Below are 17,988 nucleotides of genomic sequence, written 5' to 3'. Positions count from 1 at the left end.
AAGCTCAGCGCATCTAGTTACATAGTTCTGGGGCTTCATTGACTTGAGTTATTACACGATTCTTAAAACTTTTTTCCAGCCAGACTTTGTATCATATCTTCATTTTTAGAAGTCCTACAAAGATGTAAATATACTTAATGAATTTGTCGTAAAAAAGTGATCTAGAATAAATAATTTATTTTAAAAATTTACAATTTTATCATAGAAATAGAGATTTACAAAAATATATTCCACGATTTCGCCCCTCATCTTTGAATCCTTATAACTCCTGAACTATCAATTTTTGGATATTGTTGATTATATTCAAAATTCATCCCATTTCAAGGGCTATCGAGTGCCTATAGTAGCATTTTAATATTCCAAAAAAAATTGTTTTTTTTAATTTTTATTTAAAAAATATTATAATTACTTTTTTTTTATTTATTTGCTATTTTAGTGTGTAAAATTTTATTTAATCAACATTGTAATTTTAAAAAATTATACATATGTATATTATTCAAACATTAAAATAAAATTTTTAGTAAGTTAGTGACTTTAAAATTAAGCCTGCTTTTTAATGGCAATAAAAATATTTATTAAATACTACTAAAAAAAAACAAAAATTAACAGACAAATTTAAAACAACGATAATAATGTAAAATTGAATTAAGTACTAGGGGTATCAATAAGGCTGTTAAAAGTTCCAGAAAGCATAGCAAGTTTGCCTTTAAATTCAGCTTTAACAAAATTAAAAGTTATCACTGAACCAATAGATACATCTTCAGGAGCTTTTTTTACCATACAAGGAATAATATCAAATAATTTTCCAAGAACATATCTTTTTTCAACTTTTGTCACAGTACATTGATAAGATTTATTAAATTTAGGACTAAAAATATTATTTAAAAAATTTAATAATTTAGAGACTTACGAAAATATTATTAAGAAGAAAGAAACATCTGTATGAAGACAATTTTGATCTTCAATAATTAAACAATCATTTTTTACTATTGTTTTTACACATCCCAAAACTATACCATTAAGAGAAGCCATCCATTTACCAAGAAGAGAATATTTATATTTTCCAATATATTTATCAAGCATATCTAAACAATTCCATTTAAATGTTAAATGTTTATCAAATTTTTTAATAACAATTCCAGAGAATTTTTGAGATTTTCTAATTTCTTTGAGTTCCTTTATTGTTAAAGGTTTTATATTTAGTTCTGGTCTTTCTCTATGAATTGAATCCATGTCTCTTTCTTTATAGATAAAATTGTAAAAAATAAGACAAAATAAAGATATACAGGAAAAAAAAAATTTTTTTTTAAATGTATGTCCGTACCTTTATTTATTAAAATTATCTAAAATCCTACCAATGTTATTTTTGGTAAAATGTTACCTTTGCACTACAAAGAATGAAGATATTTTATTTTTTATCATTTTGAGAGGACTAACTTAATTGATATTAATGCAAATGATTTTTAAACTTTTATTACTAAATAAAAGTATTTTTTATAATATATAATTTAAAAAAAAATAAAATAAAGTAATCGTTATAATATGTTTAATTTATATCAAAAATATAACTATAGTCATTTTGACTAAATTATTAAATACCACTTTTGTATTGTTGACAATATATATATGTTATTTATAAAAGTAATTTAATTCATTCAAAAATAAAAATTGCTTACAAATTTTTTTTGTTATAATTGTTATATAAGTGTGTTAAAATAAAATTTTTAACATAAAAAAAGAAAAATTTTAAATCTAATTTTTATAAAAACATATATTATGATATTATATTAATTTTTTTGTATTATTTACTATTATTTTTATAACGTCGAAATGATTTATATAATTTTTTTTAAAAATTACAATAATATTACATAATATTCAATTAAAAAATTAATATAAATTTATTTAGAAAATAAATGGTAAATTTGATAGTTTAAGATTTTGTATTTATTTGTAAAAAGTTTCAATATTTAGAAATTTATTTTTCTTTTCATTATTATTCATATTTAATCACAATATTATTCTTATATCTCTTGATCTTCTTAATTTTCTCTCTACTACTTCTATTATATCTAGTAAAAAATCTTTTCTTTTAATGATAACTTTTGACAAATGTCGTTTTAACACAAAGCATATACAAAGATAGAGCAATTTTTGTTATAGATATATAATACTTGTATATATTTTATTGAAAGTTTATATTTATTGTTATCAATCTCTTCAAAATGATATTTTTGTGGAATACTTTTATGGTTGTTAAAATGTCAGCTGCGCACAATTATACCTTCTTATGTATGGCATAAGCTATACTACTATTGTGAAGATGTAACAAACAGAATTAGGATTTCTCAGTTGGCATATACATTTATTAATCAATAAGAGGCAAAAGAAAACTTCTATTATAAATAATTATTCTCCTTTCAACTTCTTGGTTATTGTCGCGCAAAATATATAATATATACATATATATTTATTTATATTTAGTTACCAATAAAATTTGTAAAAGATGAACACAAACCTCATTAAAAATATTTTATATAGATTGTAAGTAAAACTTTTTGTTTATTGATAAAGTATTAAGATAATTTTATTTTGTTACTTGTAACCTAACTATTTTAATATTTATTTTATTGTTTTAATATTTTAATATTTAATAAATCTTTAAATATATCATATTTTATTTTTATATCAACGTTTTGTAATTCTATTCATTTAAATATATTTTTATCTTTTATATTTACTTTTAATGATTTGTATTCTCCTTAGAATTGTTATATATATATATATATATAATATTAATCTTTAGATATAGAGAGACAATTGTATATTATTTTAACAACAACTAACATCAATTAACAACGTATAGTGTGTGTAATTATCTATATATAATCTAGTTCAATATATATATATATTTTTTTAATGTCTGAATTTTATCCACGTTCTGTGATATCAAATGAATTTGGTGATGATTCAATTAGTGTAGATGGATATTGGAAACATAATTTATTAGTTTTACAAGAAAAGGCTCCTAAACCTATATGTATTCCTTGTAAAAAATTTATAGCAAATAGACCTAAACAATATGGGCATGAATATCATGGGTTGATTGAAAGAAAAGAAGCTGAAAAAGTTAGTTTTATAAATGATATAAAAAAATCTGTTCAATTTAATATATATATTTTTTTAAGTTGCTTCGTGAATCTGGTGAAGGATCATATCTTGTTCGGGCATCTAAACGATCAGCTAATGCCAACACTTTATGTATATTTTTCGATAATCAAGTTCTCCATTATATGTTGTATTATGATGGTAATCATTATTTAGGTGAAAAAAGATTTGAAACTCTTGAATTAATGGTAGCTGATGGTTTGATATCAATGTTTTTAGAAAAAAATGCCTCTGAATATATTAGAAAGATGGCTGAAGAAGCTGTTTATGAACATAGTCCATATTTAATATATCAAAGAGCTGCCAATAATATTTCATCAGATGGACCTGTTTTAGAGGATGATTTCACAAATAGGCCACATAATTTTTCAAGTTTTACATTTAAAATGCCTCATTACTGTGATTATTGTAGAAATTTTATGTGGGGATTAGTACAACAAGGAGTTAAATGTAATGATTGTGGTTTTGCTGCACATAAAAAATGTAGTGAACATGCTTATCATGATTGTAGACCAGAAGCAAAATATGTTAAAAGGATGTTTGCTGTAGATTTAACAACATTATGTTTAGCACATAATGTTTCAATAGCACCGGTTTTTAAACAATGTATTGATGAAGTGGAGAGACGTGGTCTCCATATAGAAGGAATATATCGTGTTTCAGCTTCTCATGAACAAATGGATAGATTAAGGAAGCAATATGATACAAATCCAAATTCAGTAAATTTAAGTGAAGTTGATGATATACACACAGTGGCAGGGTTATTAAAATTATATTTACGGTTATTGCCACAACAATTAGTACCATTTTCTAACTTTCAAATGCTTTGTGATGCCTATAGTATGTCACAAAATCCTTCAGAAAGAGCATTACATATCAAAAAAGCATTAACCAAATTAGAGAAATGGAATTGTTACACATTAGATGCTCTACTTAATCATCTAAGAAGGGTAGCAGAATATTCAAATAAGAATAAAATGAATGTTGCAAATATTGCTACAATATTTGCCCCAACTGTTTTTTGTGCTGGAAGTGTGCCATCATTACCACAACATCAACATTTATTGCTGGATTTTCTAATTAAAACACCAGGAGTTATTCCATATGTTTAATAGTTATGAATATTTATATATATATATACTGATAAGGGTTGGGTACATTTCAGGTCATCAAAAATTAGTATGGGGTTTCTAGAGTTAACTATCAAACCACCAATTTGTTTTTCTTTAGTTGTTAGACCGAAGTTTTATAATAAAATATTATTTTCTTTCAATATTATTAAATTTTTATATTACTTTTTAAAAATCTATTACAAAATTTTTATTTTTTTTAATTAAAAAAACAATATATTAAAATGGATTGTCAATTTTTCCAGAGGTATTTAAGTAAACAGATTTAATTTGTGAAAAAGCTTCAATAGCTGCATGTCCTTGTTCTCTTCCATAACCTGATTGTTTCATTCCACCAAATGGTAATTGTGGAACAGTATCATTATATGTATTAATATAAACGTTACCAGCAATAAGATTATCAACAAAATAGTTAGTCTTTTTAAGATCATTTGTAAAAACACCAGCTGCTAAACCATATATTGTCTCATTAGCTATTTGTAAAGCTTTTTCATCATTATCATATGGTATTATCATCATGACAGCACCAAATATTTCTTCTTGATAAGCTTTCATATTACTGTCAACATTTGTTAAGATACAAGGTGATAAATAAAAGCCATTTGATAACTCACCATCAAGTTTTACAATCTCACCACCATATAATTTTGTTGCTCCTAATTTTAAACTGTTATCAATATAATTTTTGACACGTCTCATATGTTCTAAACTTATACATGCTCCGATGTGTGTTTTTGAAGATAATGGATCACCAATGACTAATTTTTTAGTTTCTTCAACAACTAATTTTGTAAATATAGGTAAAATATTTTTATGTACCAAAACTTTAGATGCATTAGAACAAACTTGACCTTGGCTAAAAAAATTTGCCATCATTGCTCCATAAACAGCACTTTCAATATCAGCATCTTCACATATAATTAATGAACTTTTACCCCCAAGTTCCATTGTAGCAGGTTTAATCATCTTACTAGAACAATATCCTAAAATTGCCTGACCAGTTGAAACACTACCAGTAAAAGATACTTTACTAATATTTTCATCAAGACATAACTCTTTTCCACACTCACTATCTCCTTGAATAATATTAAGAACACCAGATGGTAAACCACTATATTCAAATAATATTCCTAAAATAACAGGAGAAACAGGTGACAAAGGACTTGGTTTGTAAACAACAGTATTTCCACATATTAAAGCTGGAGCAATCTTCCACATAGCAGTCTGAATGGGATAATTCCATGCTCCAATACAACAAACAACACCAAATGGTTCTCTTTTTGTAAAACCACTTTTACAATTAGCTTGATCTAAAGGAAAATATCTTCCTGATATGTCAGCAGAGGCAAAATATTCTACACAATCAGCAGCTGACAAAACATCCCAGATAGCCTCTCTAATTGGTTTTCCATTATCTATAGATTCAATTTTAGCAATTAAATTAACATTTTCTCTTAATAATCTACCAACTTTCAAAAAAATTGATGATTTTTGTGTCATAGATAATTTCTTCCATTCTCCATAAGAATTACTAGCAATAGAAATAGTTTTACTACAAAATTCTGAATCAGCTAATGATATATTACTTAAAATAGAACCATCTCTAGGTGAAATTAAAGGAATAGTTTTAGAACCAACATTTCCTATTAGAGAATTTGAAACAAAATTTAAAGTAGAAAATATATTATTAGGTTTCTGTAAAAAATTTTTTAACATTTTTTCTGAATAAGTAAACAATTTAGAAAATATTAATTTAGTAAATTTTGAATTTTTAAATTGTCCAGGATGTGAACCAAATTTATCATCTGGTATTTTAGCGTTAAATTTATCAAAATAATCTACCCAAAATTGGAGAATTTTTCCCTAAAAAAAAATTATCAATAAAAAGTTAATTATTACTTTGTCATCAGTGAAACGCATTAAAATCTCTTCAAAAATAAATAAACCATTGTTAGCATTTTTGTATGCCTCTATAATTAATTGAGAACAATATATAGGCTTTTTTTCATCATTAATATCATTATAAGGTGTAAATAAATGATTATAACCACAACCTAATTGATTCTTTGCCCATTTAATTGCCTTTTCTTTCATCAAAATAGGTTGTTCCACTGATAAAATATCTACTTTATCGGGATTTATATGTTTAATAACATCAATCAATTTTTCTTCAACAACACCATTTTGTGGTGTAGAATGTATTACACTTTGATTGTCAATAAAAATTCCGCAATGAAATTCTACTGCTTGTGGATATGAAGCTGCAACAGAAGAATCAAAACTATCATTTGATGTTAAATTTGGAAATTTAGATAATAGAAATATATCTCCTATATTTTGTCCAAAAAACATTTTTCAAGCGCATTTGTAAATTTATTCAATAAAGAAAAAGAAGAAAAGAGATAACAATTTCATGTTAGAGTACTTTACAATTATGTGTCTTCCCTTTAAAACCATTATATATTAATATATATAATATACTTGAAATTGTTTTTATTAAACAATAAATTTTCTTCGAGATAACTTTTTATTGTAAGTAAGCAGATTAAGTAAGATAAGTACACAACAAAATCAGCAATAAAAATTAAACAGAAAACTCACATAAAATATGGAGTTGTACAATTAATGATGATTTAAACAAAAAAGAAAATTTTAAAAAGATTTTTAATGAAAAAGAAGAGAGGTTGAAGTAATTTTATTCAGGTGTTGGGGATCTAGACATAGAATGACTTCTACGACTGTCACTTCCATTACGACGATCTCTTGAACCTGAACGACTTCTCGACTTTGGAGAACGTGAGGCACTTCTTGGAGTTCTGTCTATAGATGGAGAACGTGTTCTTGTTCTCGATCTTGATCTAGATCTACTTTTACCTGGTGAATCACTTCTACTTCTTTTAACTGATGTACTGCGACTTCGGCGATCAGATGGTGTACGACTACGACTACGACTGCGGCTTCGACTACGACTACGACTACGAGTACGTGAACGACTTCTAGAACCAGAACGATCACGTTTTGTCTCTCTACTAAGGCGAATTCTTGATTTTTCTTTTTCATGTGAAGTAAATTCAGAGTTATCTAATTCATCTATAGCCTTATCAACAGCTGAAGGTGAACGAAACTCAACAATTCCTGTACCATCTTTGTATACATCGGCAAAAGCTATTTCACCAGCAGATCTCATATGATCTTTAAGGTCTTGCCATGATCCTGAAGGAGGCAAACCACTAACTCTAACACTATATCCTGTTGACTGTCTGTAATTTCCACGCCTTGATCGGACATCTTGGTAATCATTTCTTCCACCACTAAATCCTCCACGACCACGTGGTCCATTTCCTTTGACCATTTCAACACGAATTCTACTACCTTCTACTCTTATTCCATCACGTCCCTGAATTGCATCTCTTGCATCTCTAAAAAAAATAAATATATTAAATTATAAAAAAAAATATACTCAAGCTTACCTCCAATCGTCAAATTCAACAAATGCAAATGCTGGACCGCCATGTCTGCCCCTTATTTTAATATTTCTTATTCTTCCATATTTGTAGAATAAATCTTCCACATCCCGTTCACGGATGTCATCAGGTAAATTTCCAACATAAATTTTCGATCCTTCACTACGCATATTTCACAGACACACCCTTTCCTCTAAAAAAGTAAAAAATTATTACAAAAATATAAAATAAGAAACGCATCAAAAATAAAGCTAATTAGATGTAGAATTTTGTACATCTTCTTTATGTTATATATCCGTAACAAAAACTAAAACGGTTCTTTTTAAGTCACTAATAACTACTGTATCTCCAGTTTTTTTTTTCTACTACATACAAAAAAAAAATGTTAGTACGCGCTTATTAAGAAATATGTAAAACTTTTAAAAAAAAGTTATTATTACATTTAAAACTTATTTAAAAATCCTTAAAGTATTTTAGAGTACAATATCCATCCCACAACAGTCTGAATGTGTGATTAAGGGTAATCATCTAATCTCCTTCCCGGTTTATCCTCCGGTGGTAGTAACAACATACTAATAAATTTGAAATTTTATCAACAACATTAATTTTGTAACCGCGACATATTTTGATAATATAATGTCTTTTGATCCCAGGAAAATCAAAATATAGCTTCATACATAAAATTGTGATGTGTCCCTTGGATATGCACAATATTGAAAAATGTACATATCAGAGTCCAGATGAAGCAAAGAATCAATCCTACAAAATATACACCTCTTCTGACAAATATGAAACGTACTCCTCCTGGTTTTTTAAAGGATTATTAAAAAAATTATATTAATAAGATAAATTAAAAAAAAAAGAACAATAATAATATAGCAATACAATATAGATAATAAATACTACATTTTATAAAATCCTACAAGATTCTGCGCAATTTATTTAACTTTCTATTTTTTTTTGTCTCTCGAAGACATGCATCTCTAGAAAATAACAAACAGCTTGCAAAGCTCTCTGTCAAACATGATTAATACACAGAGTCCTCTCCAACAACAAATTACACATTTATCTCTCTCTGTCCATGCGCTTCACAATCTCCATAAATCATTAATTTTTTTTTTGGGAAACAGCGATCTTGAGAGAAATCACAACAATATTCAACATAATAATTTTTGGCAAAAAAATTGATCCGAACTGCGATAAAAATAATAAGGATTAATAAAATTTTGAATAAAAAATAAATAAAAGAATCTTGTCACTGATAGCTACAAAATATCCATCACCATGATACAATATTTAATTTGGGAAAATGTTACTTTATACTTTTAAACGTTTTAAGAATTTTCGTTTTAAGATATAGGTCATTTTGGAGATGTCAATAAATGGTCAAAATATTGATGTTTGGCCCGATAAAAGATAAATTAAAAGATATATTAAAAATATAGAAAGGAATAAAAAAAATTTCTAAATAAAAATTAAAGATAAAAAAGTAAATAATCTTAAGAATGAAATGATTAATTTTAAAAATGTCTTAAATAATTATATAGATAATTGTTCAACAATTTTAGTTATTAATTTTTTTTATAAGAAAAAAGTTTCTGTATTACATAGAAAAAATTAAAATTAGTAAAATTTATTTTAATTTCAAATATTTAATTAAGAAAACTTCCCTTTGAGAAAAAATTGTATTAATTGTGAAAAAATAAAATTTTTTAAATAAAGATTAACTTTCCTATAAAAAAGAAACTTGGCTAAAATCAAAATACGCTTCTAGATACTAAAAATATCTATCATATGATTTTAATTTAATTGGTTCTTGTAATAATCATGAAAACAATTATTGTTAACTTTTTAATATCTAACTTATTTTAAAATTTATAGATAAAAAAAAGCAGATTTTAAAATCACAATATAAGAAATTTCTTTGAATCTGGAATTACAAAAGACTGTAAAAAATCACGTTTTTAAAAAATTAAATATAAAAGTTTTAACTATAAAAATAATAAATATATTTATAAAAAATAACATTTTTTTGAAAAAAATTTATTTTGAAACTTTCTTCCTGATAGAAAATTAAAAAAGAACAAATAATAAATAAAGTTAATAACGCTTTTTAAATAGTTATTTAACAACTTTATTTTACAGGAGAATAAACATATATGTGGGACATATGATACTTTAAATTTAAATTCAAATTTTGAAGGTAGATATGATAACTTTAGATGAAAAAATAAGTTTTTATTCTTTCAATAATATATAATTAAATTTCAATGGCTTTTTTGAAAATAAATTTATTAAGATTAATTTTAAGGTATAATTTATAAATCATTTTTAAAAAGATTTCTAAAAAAATAACAATTTTCGAAACTTTAAATTTAGAGGCAAAAAGGTATGTTCATGTTTTCATCAAATTCTACAAAAATTAATTGAAAACAAAGCTACTTTTACTAAAATTATTTTTATCAAAGAGGTATGCCTTGTTTTTTTTTTGTTGAATTCAAAAATTCTGATATTTTTATAAGTTACTATTTTAATAAATTAAAAATAATTTTAGTAAAATAGTTTTTATGACAATGGCATAACTTTAAGATAATCAGGATAAACGCCCATAATTTTAGCTATATAAAACGAATGTAATGTCATTATTAAATTAATAACTTGGTCACACTCAATATCCTTAATTTCAATAATTTCTTTTTGCTTATTTATAAATTTTTTAAAAACCAAATGAAGTCTTATCTTTCCATCATCACTAGAACTTTCTAAATCACTAAACTTATAATTCCATACATATTGTTTGGTAGGTATATCATAAAGACTAATACCATTAACAATATGAATAACAAGACCTGAAGGTCTTCCAAGATAGGAACAAGCAAATGTTTTACATTGTGTAGCTTTGATACTTTTATAAACTGAATCATAATAAGTTGATTCAAAAGTTTGAAGTTGAGTAAATGAGTTAAAGGATAAATAATGTTTTCCACCATCAGCTGATTCAATTTCTAATACACAATCACGTCTATCTTTTTTTGGAATTGCTGTTTTCATGACTGTTTCAATAATTTTATACATAAATAAACATTTATTATTTAAATCATCTGCATTTAATGGTGGTGATTCAAAAATACATAAATCTGTTCCTTTTAATATTATAAATCTACCACTCCATCTAATTTGAACATCATCACAAAAGGTATCTGGTATTCTTTCATCAGCCCAACCAATATATTGAATTTTTTCTGAAGCATGAAGAAATTTATTTGATATTTTCATTGATTTATGATTAAGATTATTTATGTGATTTTGAATTTGTTTTATCCATTGTTCTACAGCTTTTTTATCTTCACAATGAATAATATTTGAGGTTCTTCCATCAACAGTTCTTAATTCAAAAGCATTATTTCTTATTTTATCAGTTCCCCATAAATATCTACTTAATTGTGCCATTGGTAATGGTAATTTATTAATTGTTTTCCATCCATCTTTACCTTCACCTTGTAAAACAGGTTCATCAATATTTTTTGTATTACTTTTAATATCATTAACAGAAACACTTGATTTAAGGGCACTTTTAAATGGTAATGGTTCTGTAAAAATATCAGAAATACTATGTGAACTTTTAACTTTTTCTGAATTAGCTGTTCTAAGAATAGGTGCTATTTGTGGGCAACTTTTAACTGTTAATGTTACTGTTGTATCAATATCTTTTAAAATTTTAACTACATCATCATGTGTCTTTCCTTCAACAGAGATACCATTTATTTCTAAAATTATATCACCAATATATAATTGTGTACATTCATCTGCTGGTGTATTTGGAGCTATTTTAGATATTACTATTGGTAGGATTGCTGTCTCATCAACACCACCTTTAATAGATATACCTAATATTTGTGATTTTTTTTGTATTGTTATTGTACGAGTTGTTGTTGTTAAATCAGTTGCCTCAATAGTATTTGATGGTTGTTGTTGTTGATGAAAAGATGGAACTCTTGGTATAGTATTATTATTACTATTATTATTACCATTATTATTATAACTTTCTATTGGAATTTGAATATAAAGTAATTCTTAAAAAAAAAATAGTTAATTTTTTTATTATTATTTATTTTTTTTAATATTTATATTATTATTCTTACCTTTTGTTAATAAAAGTTTTGATAATTTTCCTCTACCTTTACCATCAGATATTAATACCATACCACTATGAACCTAAAAATATAAATATTTAAATAATATTTTTATTATTTTTATTATTTTTTTGTTAAAATAATAATTAATATATTTGATAATGTTTTTAGTCTGATAAGAGACATTCAAAAAATAAGTACTGTTTATTATTTAAACTTACAACATCTAAACTTGAATTACTTCTATTTTTAGTCATAATTTTTAAACTTTAAAATATTATTTCAATAAATTTTTATAATATTGCCGTGTTTTAAAATAGATATATATATATATTTATCAGTTATAACATCATTGATTTATCATCTAATAGTAGTAGATTGTGCCTTTATGTTATTAATAGAGATGAAGTATCTTTTTGATAAAGTTTGTCAAACTAAAATTTAAACAAAATATTTCTCATTATATATATATAAATTTAAAAAAGATTTTATATTTATTTTAAAATAATTAATAATCAAATACAAAAATTAAATTAAATTAAATTAAAAAATTTCAATTAATTTATTTTTTTTTCCCCTGAAATACAAATATAAAATATTCTTACCAAATTTGTAATGATAATTTTTATCTATTTTTTTTTCTAATCAAAACAATTATTTGATCATCAATATGAAAAAGATAATATTTTTAATGGAGTACGATTAAAATACAATAGTACTTGAAATAAGGAGATTAATGAGAACAAACAAAGTAAATGTATTTCATATGTTCTATCTTAAAATATTTTATTATAAAAATATGTTTTTCATTGAAATTATCATCTGTTGTACAGATAAATAATGTCTTTCACGTGAATATTTCATTGCTCGTTCTTTGTTGCAAACAAAAATCACAATAAAATGTGATTGTAATATTAATCAAAGTAAAAAAATAAAATTGATGTTTTATATGTCATTTTATTGTTTTTTTTTTATATTCTAATCATTTAACTGTAATTTATGGAAAAAGGTTTCAATGAAATTTTTTTATTTCAATGATATATAAGACTGATGGTTTGCAAAAATTATGAAAAATTGAGTTATCAGAAAGATAGATACAATATTTAAAAATGTGCAATCATACTTTTATTTTTCTTTTTCTTTACACATTTTAATATGAGAAAGGCCCTTTCTATATATATTTTTTTTTTGTTAATTATTTGCAATTTTATGTAGAAAGACATATTATTTGTTGATCTTTATCAGTTGTTGGGGTTGTCTCTTCTCCTATATTAGAAATAATATAATAGAGAGATAACCTTTTTTTTTATATAGCAGAAGTAATTATATTTTTATCTTAATAATTAAGCAGGAAATTTTCAATTGGTTCACCCCTCCCTTTACAATAAATAATGGGTATAAAATGAGTATTATTTGTTAGTATGATGATATTTTATATTAATTAATTTTCCAAATTAAAATTTTTTTACCCTTAGGTAAAAGATAAACTATATTCTGGAATTTATTATATTATTACTACTATTAAAATGATTGGAACAATTGTTAATGTATTAGAATTTTCTTTTATCATTATGGCTACATTTCAAGCTTTATTATCATTTGCTAAACCAACAATAAAAAATGTTTTTGGAGGTATGTTATATATACTACCAATTTCAATTATTTTGCCTTACTTCGTTGCAAAAGCTGAAGCTAAAGAAATTGAAGATCACTAAGGAGAATGATATAATTTCTATTTTTTTAAATAAATATATGGATGGATGAAGTACACATATATTAATTACTTGATAACATATTTGATTTTTTTTTTTAATTTGCCAATATATATTAAATTTCTTTAGCGGGTTTTGTAAAGAATTGATAAAAAAAAGTTTGATATACAATAAATTTTTACCCAATGATAATGTTTAATTGATGATAACTAGTTCCATAAAAATTAAAGATATTTTAAACAACAATATTTTATATAAAATATCACGCCACATAATTACAATAAAAAAAATCAAAACATTTTCATACATTATTTTTCATATAATGGGGATTCCTTTTTCGCCTACACGTAAGGAAATATTTTATTAATTATGTAATGTCAAAGATAATTTTATAACATAAAGAAAATATATAATATTTTATAATATATAAACTAAAAAAAAAATATTTATATTAATTAATAAACGTGATCTTTGATTAATTAAATTTTAAAAATATAAAAATGTAGAAGAATAATTTGTAATATATTATTATTTATAAGCAAGACAGGAAATTTTTTTAACAGTTAAATGACAAAATGTTTGAGCATTAGCCAGGAAACTAAATGAGTGTTCAGAACAAATTACATTAAAATATTCACCCATTTCTGAGACAGCCGTATGATAGATTGCTCTTTTGGAGACTGAAGCCGTCTCAAGGATATTCTATAAAAATATTAATAATTTTTATATATTAAAAAAAGACAAACATACATTTTTTAAAATTTTTTTTAATGTTTCATTATTACATTGTGTATTTTTTGTTGTTACTTTTGAAGTAGTAGTTGGTTTGGAATTCTTAGTTTTATCTTTTTTATTATTAGTAGTAAATTGTTTCTGAGAATTAGTTGTGTTTTTGTTTTCCTGTTGATTATCATACATAATATCACCAACTTCAAATTCTTTTGGAACATCTATGTCATATTTTTTATTTATAGAAAATTTTGAAGTTTTTATTGAAAAGACAAAATAAATAGATAAAAAAATTAGTAAAAAACTTATTAAATAAATATTTCTATTCATATCTTTTTTTTATTTTATTATTATCAATAATAAAATATTTTTAAATATACAATAACAAATGTTTTAAAAGTTTATATACAAAAGTTATTAATAAGTCTATTTTTAAATATATAACTTCTTAAAATAATATCATATTATTAATAATATCCCTTTTTCATGTTTTTCTTTTAAATACTTTATTAAAACTTTGATTAATAGTTGAACTTAAGAATATGACATATATTTAAAGAAATTTATATTATAAATATACGTTGATCCAATGCTTAAAGTTTAAGATATATCTATACATCAAATAATTAAATAAGAATATTTTTATTAATAACATTTTAAAATAAATATATTTATATATATTATGTTAATGATTAGTAATAATACAAATAAATATAAGAAATTATGAAAACATTACTTCTACTTTATCTATGTTTGAAACTTTCTATTTCAAAACAAATATTAAATCTTTCCTCATCAAATGAAATAAAATGGCAATTTGAATCTTCAGATGGTAATTATAAAGGTGATGCAATTATTCCTGGTCATATATTTGGAGATTTAGAAAGATTATCTATAATACCAAATACTTTATATTCAATAAATTATATTAAAAATCAATGGGTTAGTTATAAAACATGGATATTTACAACAAAATTTGATGTTGATAAAAATTTATTAAAAGTATGTCTAGTTTAGTTTTATCAATCAATTAATATTGTATTTTTATAGTCATTTTATCAAAAACTTTATCTAAATGAAATTGATACGATAGCAGATGTCTTTATGAACAATATATTAATTAGTAATCTTGCCAATCAGCATAAGAAAAATGTAATAAATCTTTTATCAAATACTTTTCAAACTATATTGAAAGAAAAAAATAATAATCTAACAATAGTATTTTATTCAAACCCTAAATATGGAGAAAAAGCTTTTAATGATTATAAAAATATACATGAAATAATATTGTATCCTGAATCACAACCATCAATTATTAAAGGTTTAAATCATGTAAATTTTATTAGAAAAAATCAAGCATCATTTGGTTGGGATTGGGGTCCATCAATTGATAGTGTTGGAATAAAAAAAGATATTTTTATTATTTTTGGTGAAGAACAAGATAATATAATTATTGAAAACTTATTTTCTACTATAAATAGTTATGATAATTACTTTATAATTAATGTTAAAGCAAATATTTGGGGTAATAAAATAAAAAATAAGAAAGTATCATTTACACTACCAGAAATAGGTTTAAAAAATGAAGTTTTAATTAAAAATTCAGAACAAACAGAAGTTAATACAACTTTTAAAGTACTAAAAAAGAATGTTAAACTTTGGTGGCCAGTTAATTATGGAAATCAATCATTGTATACATTATATGCTTCAACAGAAAATTTAATTCAGCAAAAAATTAGAATAGCATTTCGAAGTGTTAAATTAAATCAAGATTTTATTGATGAAAAAAATTTTAAAAAAGGAAGAAATTTTTATTTTATTATCAATGATATACCAATATTTTTAAAAGGAACTAATTATATTCCTATTAATATTACAGATACTGGAGATGGTAACCAAAATTGGGAAAGAAAAAAATATTTACTAAAATCTTTAATTAAAAGTAATATGAATTCATTAAGAATTTGGGGTGGTGGTACTTATGAAACAGATAAATTTTATGACTTAGCTGATGAACTAGGAATACTTATATGGCATGATTTGATGTTTGCATGTGCCTTATATCCAATAGATGAAAATTTTATAAAAAATGTTAATGAAGAAATCAGACAACAAATTTTAAGATTATCTCATCATCCAAGTATTATTATATGGGCTGGTAATAATGAAAATGAAATAGGATTAAGAAAATGGTGGAATACTAATAAAAAACATTATGAAGAGTATAAAATTTTTTATATTAATAATATTAAAAAAATTGTTACATCAATAGACTCTTCAAGACCTTTTGTTATTAGTAGTCCAAGTAATGGTATTAAAACAGAAGAAGATGATGGAATATCTTTGAATCCAATGTCTGAATTGTATGGTGATATTCATTATTATAATGATTTTTCAAATCTTTGGAATACTTCAACTTTTCTTATTCCTCGATGTTCAACAGAGTACGGTATTCAATCTTATCCTGATCCTGAGACTATGAAAAGATATCTCGGAATGGATTACAAACCATTTAATAACAAATTATTGTCTAGACAACATCATAATTTAGGAGAAATAGCATTACAAGCACTGATTCTTGGTCATTTTAAAATAAATTTTAATTATACATATAATGATTATTTACCCCGATTTACTTATTTAACACAGGTACACCAAGCTATAGCTATTGAAAAACAATCATTACACTATAGATCATGGAGATCAAAAATTAATTCAGAAGGAAAAGGTCATACAATGTGTGCAATGTTTTGGCAACTTAATGATGTTTGGGCAGCTCCATCCTGGAGTAGTATAGATTTTAACTTAAAATGGAAACCATTAATGTATCATGCAAAACGTTTCTTCAATGATATTGTAATATTTCTTGATGTTAAAAATAACAATTTATTAATTAATATAATTAATGATAAAAATTATGATATTTACAACGCAACAATCAAAATATATACATATGCATGGGAATCTAATTTAAATCCAATATATATTGAAAAAATTAAAATATCAAAAATTTCAAAATTAAGTTCAACTGATATAAAATATCCTCAAAGAATTAATCGTATTGAGGAGTATTTTATTAGTTCAATAATCGTTTCAGAAAAAGAAGAAGAATTATCACCAATTTCTTATTTATATCCAGATAAATTTTTTAATGTTCCATTTATTAATAATACTTTGGAAATTGAAGAGGTAACTAAAGTAGACAAAAATAATTATGAAATAATTTTAAAATGTCAAAATATTATTCCACTAGTATGGATAGATTTATCAGAAGAAATAAAAAGAACTAATCCTGACATTATTTATGAATTTAATGATAATTCTTTTAGTATGGTTACTTTTAAAAAAATATTAAAATTAAAAATTGTTTCAAATAGTTATAATATAAAACTATCAAAAAGCGATTTAATTGTATGTTTTTTAGACACATGTGGTTTTAGTAGTTAAAAATAATAAAATATTTGTTCATTTATTTTTTTGATAAAAAATATTATAAATTATAAAAATATTACTCCGTGCAAAACATACTTTTTGAACACTAATGTTTAATTCATGTTATAATATAATTAAATTTAAATTTGATAAATGATTTTTAAAATTTCTTTTAAACTACTACTATTTCAAAATCATGTTTTAAACAATGTATTTTTTT

At 23.5% G+C, this 17,988-nt stretch overlaps 8 protein-coding genes across 8 annotated transcripts; 3 read left to right on the top strand and 5 right to left on the bottom strand.

Moving 5' to 3' along the window:
* Positions 1-645: 645 nt before the first annotated feature.
* On the bottom strand, positions 646-1,422 carry SRAE_2000070300 (Hypothetical protein; the record flags this gene model as incomplete). The annotated part of the gene is made up of 3 exons (XM_024651566.1): positions 646-868; positions 911-1,324; positions 1,382-1,422. The coding sequence occupies 3 exons, from the start codon at positions 1,420-1,422 to the stop codon at positions 646-648; spliced, it is 678 nt and encodes a 225-aa protein (XP_024505231.1).
* Positions 1,423-2,919: 1,497 nt separating this feature from the next.
* SRAE_2000070200 (Rho GTPase-activating protein domain and SH2 domain and Protein kinase C-like, phorbol ester/diacylglycerol binding domain and Rho GTPase activation protein domain and Diacylglycerol/phorbol-ester binding domain-containing protein) lies at positions 2,920-4,280 on the top strand (the record flags this gene model as incomplete). The annotated part of the gene is made up of 3 exons (XM_024651565.1): positions 2,920-3,129; positions 3,189-3,261; positions 3,325-4,280. 3 exons carry the CDS (start codon positions 2,920-2,922, stop codon positions 4,278-4,280), a joined length of 1,239 nt encoding a protein of 412 aa, XP_024505230.1.
* A 237-nt stretch (positions 4,281-4,517) lies between these two features.
* SRAE_2000070100 (Aldehyde dehydrogenase family 1 member A3) lies at positions 4,518-6,650 on the bottom strand (the record flags this gene model as incomplete). The annotated part of the gene is made up of 2 exons (XM_024651564.1): positions 4,518-6,161; positions 6,198-6,650. The coding sequence occupies 2 exons, from the start codon at positions 6,648-6,650 to the stop codon at positions 4,518-4,520; spliced, it is 2,097 nt and encodes a 698-aa protein (XP_024505229.1).
* Positions 6,651-6,993: 343 nt separating this feature from the next.
* On the bottom strand, positions 6,994-7,932 carry SRAE_2000070000 (Serine/arginine-rich splicing factor 1; the record flags this gene model as incomplete). Its single annotated transcript, XM_024651563.1, has 2 exons — positions 6,994-7,717; positions 7,769-7,932. The coding sequence occupies 2 exons, from the start codon at positions 7,930-7,932 to the stop codon at positions 6,994-6,996; spliced, it is 888 nt and encodes a 295-aa protein (XP_024505228.1).
* A 2,395-nt stretch (positions 7,933-10,327) lies between these two features.
* Positions 10,328-12,152, bottom strand: SRAE_2000069900 (FI16515p1; the record flags this gene model as incomplete). Its single annotated transcript, XM_024651561.1, has 3 exons — positions 10,328-11,835; positions 11,905-11,977; positions 12,117-12,152. The coding sequence occupies 3 exons, from the start codon at positions 12,150-12,152 to the stop codon at positions 10,328-10,330; spliced, it is 1,617 nt and encodes a 538-aa protein (XP_024505227.1).
* A 1,269-nt stretch (positions 12,153-13,421) lies between these two features.
* SRAE_2000069850 (Hypothetical protein) lies at positions 13,422-13,610 on the top strand (the record flags this gene model as incomplete). Its single annotated transcript, XM_024651560.1, has 1 exon — positions 13,422-13,610. The coding sequence occupies one exon, from the start codon at positions 13,422-13,424 to the stop codon at positions 13,608-13,610; it is 189 nt and encodes a 62-aa protein (XP_024505226.1).
* A 525-nt stretch (positions 13,611-14,135) lies between these two features.
* On the bottom strand, positions 14,136-14,525 carry SRAE_2000069800 (Ground-like domain-containing protein; the record flags this gene model as incomplete). Its single annotated transcript, XM_024651559.1, has 2 exons — positions 14,136-14,309; positions 14,358-14,525. The coding sequence occupies 2 exons, from the start codon at positions 14,523-14,525 to the stop codon at positions 14,136-14,138; spliced, it is 342 nt and encodes a 113-aa protein (XP_024505225.1).
* Positions 14,526-15,059: 534 nt separating this feature from the next.
* Positions 15,060-17,783, top strand: SRAE_2000069700 (Beta-mannosidase; the record flags this gene model as incomplete). Its single annotated transcript, XM_024651558.1, has 2 exons — positions 15,060-15,338; positions 15,387-17,783. 2 exons carry the CDS (start codon positions 15,060-15,062, stop codon positions 17,781-17,783), a joined length of 2,676 nt encoding a protein of 891 aa, XP_024505224.1.
* Positions 17,784-17,988: the final 205 nt, after the last annotated feature.

This window comes from Strongyloides ratti (genome assembly GCF_001040885.1).
Source record: "Strongyloides ratti genome assembly S_ratti_ED321, chromosome : 2".
In the NCBI taxonomy this organism is placed as follows: domain Eukaryota; kingdom Metazoa; phylum Nematoda; class Chromadorea; order Rhabditida; family Strongyloididae; genus Strongyloides; species Strongyloides ratti.
This window is presented reverse-complemented; position numbering and strand designations above follow the sequence as displayed.